A 10,816-nucleotide genomic window follows, 5' to 3' on the forward strand; every position below is an offset into this window, starting at 1 on the left:
AGATTTAAAACGACAAAAATGAATCACAAAAAAATAATGGAGATGGAGAAGATAAGAAAGAATTGAAAAAAAAAAATAGCAATAATATTTTTTTAATTAGGTATTTAAATGTACAGTAATTTGTCTCAATTCATAGGCTTCAACCCTATATAAGACTTACATTAGATTAAATTACAACTTACAAGAGTAATTTACATAAACACATAGCATGTAACTCTTGAATCTATGGATATTAAATAGGAAAAAAAATTATTAAACCATTGATGAAAATTTTTTATATAAACTGGTGCATCATATCATCCTTATTTCATCTAATAATATTACACTAATTTAATTAAATAAAATTTTATGTATCATTATTTTTAATAACTTTATTTATAAAATAGAATGTTTATTTAATTTTTTTCTCTTCAATTATTAATAATAAAATTAATTTATATTTATAATTATTTAAGATATTATATTTTTATTGAATAAAGTACAAATAGCATGGCACGTTGCCTCTACGCATGAATTTCTCCACCAAAGAGTGTCTACTATAAGCTACTGAACTTAAACGTGACCAAACTGAAATTAAATCATTTTATAGTTTCAAACTATGATTCCCCCAAAGTCAACCCCTCTCCATCTCTTTTGCCATTGACCTACTCTTTAAATAACTAATTTTCATCTTTTGTCATCACATAACTCATTAGACATAACGGTTGACATTTAATATTGTATAAAATTAGCTCTAAAATCAAAATTTAATCCAAACATTGAGATGAAGAGTTGAAAAATAAAAAAAAGTTTCGAGAAAGAGAGAAAGAAAGAAAAGCTTGTCTGCCAGATTGAGTTTTTTCCCCCCAAGAGTTTGCACAGTTCCCCCATATTTAATTATTTTCATCTTTATCATTACATCAGGCAATAGTTGACATTTAATATTTTATAAATTTATTATTAAAATTTGAAGTTGTTGAAAATAAAAATAACTGAAACAAAAATGCTGAAACTTTATTTGAACAATTGAAAACACTTGCAATAAAATAGAAAAAAATATTTATCTATCTACTTATATATAGTAAAGTGGAATGATTTTTACTATAGCTTTGCAGTATAATTTCATTGTACTGCTTTTAAAAATCATATTTTTTTCTAAAAAAATTAAAAACATAAAAAATTATTCTGGCGATAACAACATAAAAAAATATACTTAAATCAAATTTTTCAAAGGAAAATTGCAAAAAAAAAAAATCCCTGACCAAAAATTTAACTGTGCTAAGAGACCATAGACTTGTCTCAAGAAGATGTCCTTCGAAGTTAATAATCATATAGAGACCTGAGACCTGCTGAGACTTGTTATTAGGGTTGGGATCTATTTCTTCCTTATATCCTCCTCTACAAATTCATATAGAGTCCTTTTAGAGGTATTTCTCATCTCATAGGTGAGGAGCCAATCAATGCCATCTTTGCTATACCTCTTTCTGTGGTTAATGGTTAATAATCAAGACCAAGTATATGGGAAGTCTGCTAGCAATGGCATTTATATAGTGAAATTGGGCTATGCAACAGCTACGAAAATGAAGACTGCAGAGTTAACAACAAGAAGCTCATCATCACTAATTTCTGAATGGGCTTGGAAGAACATGGGGAATGTGAAGATGACACCTCACATTTCTAATTTCATATGGCAATGTCTCTCTAATGCCCTTGCTACAAATGAAACCTTTGCAATGTCTCTCATTTGTGTCTTGTATGTGAAGGTGAGACTCCTATGAGCATTTATTTTTTCAATACTGTTGCGTATGGTTTGGTAGTAACTTGCCTTTGACTAGTACTGCTTTTAACAAGACCAGTTTTTGTGAATGGTGGTCCTGTATCTCACCTCTGAATAGTGGCATCGCAAACCTTGATCTTGCTAAAATTTGTTAGCTACTTTGGTTAATGTGGAAAGCTAGAAACGACAAGCTTTCTAACCTGATTGAATCAAACCCAAGCACTCTTATTGAAGGAGCTACACGTGCAGCCTTGGAATTTTGGGAATCTATTGTTCGTGTACAGCAAATTGATCCTGCGGCTAATGGTAGTACAAGAGGGCATCATTGGTCTGTTCCTCGTGCTGGGTTTTTGAAAGTCAATTGTGATGGTGCCTTCAAATCAAATGAGAATACTGCTGCTATTAGTCTGGTTTGCAGGAATGATGCTGGTCTCTTTGTGTGGGCTTTTGCTAATAAGGTTAAGTCTCTTTCTGCTTTGATGAGTGAGGCTTTAGCTTTAACAAAAGCACTTTTACTTGTATGGGACCTAAGTTATGATGAGGTAATTGTTTGAAAGCGATTGCCTTATGCTTGTTAATTGCATTAATAAAGGCCAAACGAATTTTGGTGATTGGTTGTGCATAAGTGTTGTTGAAGACAATTTAGATCCCATGGCATCAATAGTTGGGTTCTCTCTTTCCTCTGCCACGCAAAGGTAATAGTGCAACGAATTTCATGGCTACTTCTGCTCTTAAAAATGGGTGTCTAGTTGCATGGGTGGAAACATCATCACTTCCTTTATCTCTTGCTTTTTCATAGAAATCTTATTGGCCAAAAAAATTTACATTAACAATAACTATTCTTGTAACTTTTCTATTATCATTTTTTTCAAGATAAAAGACCATAGAATTTTAGCATAGGTGATTTAATTATAGTAAAATTAGGCAACGTTACCTTACCACACAAATAGAAAACTAAATTTCATGCATTATATTAACAGTCAAATCAACATGTGAACTTGCATAACCTCACTATCTACATCCTATCAATTTATTGACATACGTGATGCATAAGGCACTTCATATTCAAGAAACATGTGCAATACTGTTTGGGCTAAACGTGAAACATCGTGGACAAAGCATTGGTCGGTTATAAAATCATATAGGTTAAGTGACTGAAGAATAAAGCCCAATCAACCATTTAAATCAAGACAGAGTTCAATGAAAAGCTACAGCCAGATAAGCATGTCGAAATCCTACTAGTTGTAGACCCACTTGGTGGATTGTTAATGCATAAAGACACGATCTCAAATGATCCTGGATCTCGTGAAAATAGCATCATTGTGCTAAAGTATCTTGACGAGATGAGCTGAGCTGGTTACCAAAAATGGAAGACAGTGAGTGAAGACCATGCCATGAGTTTCGCGAGATTTCTATTTTTTCAGAAGAACATTCTAGGTTCTAAGAGAGAGGTTACCATCACTCTGTCGCTCTAAATAGAGTACCAAAGCGCAAAAGAAGACAATAGCCAACATTTAAAAGACTCACATTTTACATCGGTAGTTTTTAGGTTTATCAATTAGCTTTATTTTCAATTTAATTGAAATCGTTTTACATTTCAATAAGGATCAAAACACTTGTTTTACAAATTTTGTGTATCTTTTACATCTGGGTAAACTATGATAAGGGACCCTTTTGTTATCAATTGAAATTCAGCATCTTTGGCACGCCTAGTAATTCATTGTTCACTGAACAAATACTATCTCACAAGACCTCACAAAACATAATACTCCACTTATTATATAATTGTTTGTTTTTTCTTAATTAGAGTTATGCGATGCTATCTCACGTGACCTTGCAAAACATAAGACTCCACTTCAGATGTCATTAGATGACCAAATAATAACTCTCACTCTTCCTATTGCACTCATGCACAATGCATGCAAGCTTATACTTCATTTCTTATGTTATTGACTTGCACGATATAATACATGTTCCATCACTATTCTTTAATCTATATTTGCACTTACTTTTATAATATAACCCTAATCATATTAACAAGCAAGATCATAGTTTTCTTATATTTAAATTATGTTTTTTCTAACATTGATGCACTTTTATTTATTTTATAATATCAAGAATTTTAATATGTTCATCATATGATTTAATATATCCCGTGCATCACACAAGGTTAAAACTAGTTTAATTTAAATATTGAGATGAGAAGTGGGAAAAAGTGAAGAGAACAAACAAATGGAGAGAAACAATTGAAATTTTGTGATGAAAGTGAAGAAAAGGAGGGAGGAAAGAAGCTTGAAGCACGGCCAAAAAAAAAACTTCAACCGTTTTACGATGAGAGCTTTATGTTAGAGTTCTTAAAATATTCTCAAACAACAAAATATTGCCTCATACTTCTCTCTTGTATGTAAATTATTTTCAACGAGTTTTCTTAAAATTAAGAAAATTTTTAAAATTCATTAACTTTATTTTAAAAATTAATAAGTTTTTAATTTTATCCATATTAAATATAGTATTAAATGGCAAAAATACCTTGAAACTTTTCTCTGGGACCTGACATCTTAAACTTTTTTTGAAACATTTTTACCTTAAAAATTTCAAAAAGAAAGCATTTTTATCCCTCCGTTAAATATAAAAAACGGTATTTTTACTCTGAAACTTTTTCTTCAAGGGTACTGGGTATTTTAAACTTTTGTTTGGAGTAATTTTGGCTTCAAAGTTTCAAAAAGAAAGCAATTTTGCCCTACTATCAATATTGATCGTTTACTTTGACTTTAATTATCACATATAGCCGAGTGGCACCTAGACAGTTAGAATACCTCTATTAACATTAATAACAACTCCATAAACAACAAGAAAAATTAAAAAAAAAACATCAATAATAGTTCAAGCAAGGAATAAGAAAATGAAGAAAAAAAGAAGAAAATTATCCACGAGTCTCATTGCCGCCTTCATGCTTTTAGATTTAAGAACTCAAGTCCTCACATCCAAGTTTTTTTTTTTGTCTTTTTCATTGCAATTTTATTTCGATCTCATGCGAAATGTCACTCCCTCTTCTAAGAATTGTTGGGAGAAAATAGAGCTTAGTTCTAAATCATTCAAACCCAAAACTATGCTTGAAAACAATCAACTATTCGCTAAGTCAATCCGTATGAACTCGGTCTCATGGAAGCTCTCTTCTTTTTTTAATGGTGGATTTGCAATTTAGGGGAAATTAAGAATGGCAAATTTACCTTCAATGGACAAAGTGATGCTTGAGCAACCATTATTGGGGGGCAAAAGTGCCAAGTTAGATGCGAGACTTCTTACAAGGCTCGCGAATCTCAAACAGCTATTTTTCCAGCTTTGCATGGACTTCAATCCATGGTTGTGAGGGAGCTTGTTGGTGGAAAAAGAGGAGGGAGAAGAAGAGGACAATGAAGAAAAATGAAGTGCAAAATTGCTCCATTTTTTAAAATTTTAAGTCAAATAAGTTTCAAACAAAAGTTTATAATACCTAACACCCCTGGAGAAAAATTCCAAAGCAAATATGCCATTTAACCTATAAGAAAATTTCAATTTAATGGTCAACATTTCTGATATTTAATAGTGGGAAAAAATGTTCTCTTTTTAAAACTTTTAGAGCAAAAAATGTTTTAAAAAAGTTTAGAATGTCAGGTGTTCTTAAAGAACAAGTTTCAGAGCAAATATATATATATACACATGTTTTAATAATGCAATCTCTTTTACTAACATTTAATAGGGGTAAATGGAGAAATTTATGATAAAAATTTAAAATTTAATAACGTGACTTACTCTCTCTTATCCTATTTACAAGACAAATAAAGAAATTTTTTTATTCTATTTATAAGTTGCATCATTAAACTTTTAGCACAAATTTTTCTTTATACCTTTCATTATATTTTTGTGAAAAAAAATTATTATTAAAAAAATATATATATTTATTAAGAATAAAGTTGAGAATTTATAAAATTTTTAGATTGAATTAATAAATTTTAAGAGTTTTTTTATTTTGATAAAACAAGTCAAAAATAATTTATAAATACGATGAAAACAATGTAAATAGGGGAAACAAATTTTCATCTTTTTTCCTCAAAGTAAGAGAGGAGTGAGTACAAATAATTGAGGGTTTGGATTGAGTTTTAAATAATCAAATTTTGAGAGTTTTAATGCCTTGAACACCTATCACGGAGAAAAGAATATAAAATCTATTGAGGTGGTCTCTATTAAAAAAACACTGATTGGGATGGTAGCATTGAGGGTTGAATAGACAATAGAGTACTCACCGGATAAGCATGATGTAAAAATGACGAAGATGAAAAATAATTAAATAAAGAGGAGGTGATATTGGCAATGAGAGATGCAGAGAGCCAGCGATGTTGACTTCGTGCCATTTATAAAGTAGCTCTCTCAATCTCAAGTGAATCTCCTTCGTTTCCTTCTCTTCCGCCTATCTTCCATTGATCTCCAATGGAGAGCTTCGCACTTCACTCTCTCTCCTCCTCATCATCCTTCTCTCTCTCTTCCCCTCGTTCCTCCTTCCTCCGTCATCGTTCTCGCCCAATCTCCAAATCTCATTTGTCCCTTCCTTTGACTCCAAACTCTCCTTCAACCCCACCACTCAGATCAACTGTCTCTCGTTTCTCCTCCTTTCCCTCTAAATCTTCGTTCACCTTAAATCCCCTCCCTAAACCCCACATCGTAAATCGCCCCACTCAAGCTTCTGCTTCGTCATCTTCACCGGCATTATCGTCATCCTCACCCCAAGTTGCTCAAGGTGCCAAACCTTTACCTTTTTTGATCTCCATTTCTATTGGTCTTATCGTTCGCTTCTTAGTTCCCAAGCCCGTCGAGGTTACCCCTCAAGCGTGGCAATTGCTCTCGATTTTTCTATCGACCGTTGCGGGTCTTGTTTTGAGTCCATTGCCGGTGGGAGCCTGGGCTTTTCTTGGTTTAACAACCTCCGTTGTGACTAAGACACTGAGCTTTTCTGCGGCTTTTAACGCGTTCACTGACCAGGTCATTTGGCTGATTGTGATTTCCTTCTTCTTCGCTCGTGGGTTTGTGAAAACTGGATTGGGGGATAGAATAGCGACTTACTTCGTGAAGTGGTTGGGAAAGAGTACCTTGGGGCTGTCTTATGGGTTGACTTTTGGCGAAGCCCTTATTGCACCGGCGATGCCCAGCACCACCGCGAGGGCTGGCGGTATCTTCGTGCCGATTATTAAGTCACTGTCACTCTCAGCAGGGAGTGAACCCAATCATCCTACTTCCAAAAAGCTGGGATCTTATCTTATCCAGACGCAATTTCAGGTTGGTTTTCTTTTCTGACCTATTTAATTAACTGCTATGCTTGATTAATATGCAGTAAGTATGAAATGATTCTTAATGATGAGGAAAACTGTTCATTTAAACGCCTTTGAAATGGTTTTAAGTGGCTGTTGCGATCATTCGAGTAATAATTAATCGGGAACAGACTATAAATTTCATTTTTCTTTTCTGGTTTAGCTGTTCTGTTGTGAAACAACTTGAAAACTTTCTTGGACATTATTGATTGGGGTGTGCTTTACTGTATTTCAAATTGTGCGTTCTTTGCTTTTTAAAATAGCATCTTCTTTCTAAGTGGCATGGCATGACTGCACTTAATATGGCTGTTGTAATTAGGAGTTTTTGGCGATGGCCATTGTAAATTATGATGTTGTAGGATTCTCTGCTTTATGTGTACTACTTCTTAGTTGAGATCTACCATCATTTGATGATGAAGTGACTAGTGCTCTGCTGTGCCTGTTGCAGTCTGCTGCTAATTCTAGTGCTCTTTTCCTAACTGCTGCTGCTCAAAACCTGCTGTGTCTTAAATTAGCAGAGGAGCTTGGGGTGATAATTGCAAATCCATGGGTTACATGGTTTAAAGCAGCTAGTTTACCTGCATTGATTTCTCTCCTTGCCACACCATTGATTTTATACAAATATATCCACCTCAAATTAAAGACACACCAGAGGCACCTGCTGCGGCTGCAGTCAAACTGGAAAGTATGGGTCCTGTCACCCGAAATGAATGGATTATGATTGGTACAATGCTGCTCGCAGTCTCTCTGTGGATCTTTGGGTATGTCAGATATCTTATTTTAAATAATTTGAAAAATTAGCTGTTATTTCAATCCAATGTATCAATAATTATGTTGTTGTGATATTTTATATGCATGATTGGTGTGATAATTTTATATGCAACTTTCAAACTCAAATAGATGGAATTCATATTTTATAAGAATGTATTTGACAGTTAGTGAGTGTCTTGCTATGCCAGTATTAGTGGCTATCACACACACACGCACGCGCGCGCGCGCACACACAATACCAGCATAACATGATGCACTCAAGTCTCTAACCAGCAAATGATTTTTTATTTTTAATAAATTTCGTAGTTCATCTATGAGACAGGGTGTTTGGCCAAAAAAAAAAATCTATGAGACAGGGTGTATATTTAATTTGTTTATCCTTTGGTTGTAGCACGTGGAAAAAACTGAAATGTAACTTTTTAAAATGAAACAGAGGGTGCGAGTTATTTTGTGAGAAGTACTCTCCAATCTCTACATTGTTTGGGCCTATATATTGTAACATTTTGAAGTAACATTTTGAAACTGAAAATGTAACATTTTGATGGAGATCTTTCTTATTTATACTGAATTCAAACAAGAAGAATACATCATTATAACATTTGATGTCTACCTAGTACCTATGCATTACCTTATCATTGCATCTGTATTGATGTTTCTAGCAGTGTGAAACTTATTGCATGTGCACATGATTATTCTCTCAATGAAAGTTCTAAATGAACTATTTGTGATCAATATTTCTTAATCCTGCAGAGAGACTCTCGGCATACCAAGTGTTGTTGCTGCAATGATTGGCTTATCCATACTCCTTGTATTAGGAGTCCTTGACTGGAATGATTGCTTGAATGAAAAGTCAGCATGGGATACCCTGTCTTGGTTTGCCGTTCTAGTGGGGATGGCTGGCCAGCTGACAAACCTTGGCATTGTTGGTTGGATGTCTACTTGTGTGGCCAAGTCTCTTCAGTCTTTCTCTCTGAGCTGGCCTGCTTCGCTGCTTGTTCTTCTGGCATCTTATTTTTCCATCCATTACGTTTTTGCAAGTCAGATTGGACATGTCGGGGCTTTATACTCTGCATTCCTTGCTATGAACCGGGCAGCTGGTGTTCCTGTTGTGCTGGCAGCACTTGCTCTGGGTTATGTCACTAATCTTTTTGGTTCGATAACACACTATAGTAGTGGTCAGGCTGCTGTATATTATGGAGGTATGGCTCTCCCTTCAACGCCTTAGTTTGTTTGCTAAATTTCCCTCCAGCTATTCTACTCTTCAGCTTGTGTTTGCTGTATAATTAAGTTATATTTGACCCATGCCTATTGGGCCATGGCCCTGCGGAAGAGAATAACCAAAAGAGCCTAGACTTAGAAGAGGAAACAGTGAGCTGGCAAGGAGAGAAGGAGAGAGAGGGAATTGGTTAGTGAGATAGGTATATATTGGACAGGTTCAGGGAGAGTAGGGGGTAAGCAAGGATTGAGTGTTGTGTGGAGTGACCTAGCCACTTGAATGAAAGATAGAGTGTGGTGTGCCGCCATTCTTTTCCCTGTCATTTTCTACCTATGTAATTCATCTGATCCAATATTCTCTATTTCATGTTGAATTAAAAAGTATATTTCACCAACTAAGGTTGACATGAGTGGTAGAGGCTCTCGTCGCTAAGCAAATGGTTGGGGGTTCAAACTCCAGTCCTAGTATATGTAGCAATTTAATTAGGAGAGACCTACCAATTTGCTCTCAGTATTTCAGGAGAGATATTCTTTGCTATCGGCGGAGCCTACTTCTTATGCTTACAAAAAAGAAGTATATTTCAGCTTTCATTACGTAAATAATGATACAAGATTACAGTGGGTTCCACGTGTCATGGTTCTAGTGCATATATCTATCCCTCTTTCTTATGAACTTGTATACAACAATCTTTTTCTGTTCTGATGCATTTTTTTCCCTTCTTTCTCCCTCTCATCTTACTCTTGTAATTATTTGGTTGATGCTACTATTCAAACACCTGCCAAAATTAATCTTCTAGGAGATCATTTTTCCCTGTACACTTTTGTTGGCTTTGGTAGCAACGCGCAACGACGAGGCTATTCCTAGTGAATTTGTGTCTAATCTTAATTCATCAATCATCATCTCCTCCCTGCTCTTTCTTTTTCATCAATTTCAAGATATGTTAAAGCCTGGTAGCTGATGATATTATAATTTTTTTGGTCTTTTTTGACAGCTGGTTATGTTGACCTTCCGGATGTATTCAAAATCGGGTTCATTATGACTGTTTGTAATGCTATCATCTGGGGAGTAGTTGGCTCTTTCTGGTGGAAATTTTTGGGCTTGTATTGATTTTCCATTTCAATGTAAGTAATATCAGTTTTCCTTGTTTCAATCGGCCACTCTTCTTCGCAGCCAAAACACCAGGTCTTCCATCTGAGGACAGTTGAGCTCATCATTATGCCATGATAACTTAAATCTGCCTTTTGTTTTATTCATTAGGTTATGTTTGTTTACTAGAATGGAATGGATTGAATTGAAAAAATCAATATAAGAATGAACTAAATCACCCTTCTCCCTATGATAAGCATGATAAAGCTTATTAATATATATTACAAATGTGATAATCATTATACCCTTTAAAAATTTCATGAATTATGATTCTCAATTCCATAAATTAAATTATCACTCTCTCTTATGAATGTGCTCACCTATCTCTCTTAATCATCTTATTTTTATTTTTATTTTTTCAATTCATTCCATTCAATTATATTCTAATAAACAAACGTAACTTTAGTTAATTTCTTTATGTTATCATTACTTTAGTGCATAGAGTCAACAATATATAGATAATTATTTTGGTGCAAATATAAATTGAAGATTTGAAACTGATTTGATCTTCTTTTTCGTGGAGGTTTGCATGTGTACTTAACAAAACTAGCTTTTCAGCATTTATATATTTTAACTTATTGAGCC

The 10,816-nt window shown here is 34.2% G+C and overlaps 1 protein-coding gene across 1 annotated transcript; it reads left to right on the forward strand.

Annotated features, from left to right (window-relative positions):
- Nucleotides 1–6,138: 6,138 nt before the first annotated feature.
- On the forward strand, nt 6,139–10,321 carry LOC129285726 (dicarboxylate transporter 2.1, chloroplastic-like). The gene is given in 5 exon segments (XM_054921581.1): nt 6,139–7,066; nt 7,547–7,721; nt 7,724–7,859; nt 8,620–9,068; nt 10,077–10,321. Coding segments are annotated over 5 exon segments (1,719 nt in total). The 5' UTR covers nt 6,139–6,223; the 3' UTR covers nt 10,193–10,321.
- Nucleotides 10,322–10,816: the final 495 nt, after the last annotated feature.

This window comes from Prosopis cineraria, unplaced genomic scaffold (assembly GCF_029017545.1).
Source record: "Prosopis cineraria cultivar Desert tree isolate PC_DT_omini unplaced genomic scaffold, ASM2901754v1 PC11, whole genome shotgun sequence".
Lineage (NCBI taxonomy): Eukaryota > Viridiplantae > Streptophyta > Magnoliopsida > Fabales > Fabaceae > Prosopis > Prosopis cineraria.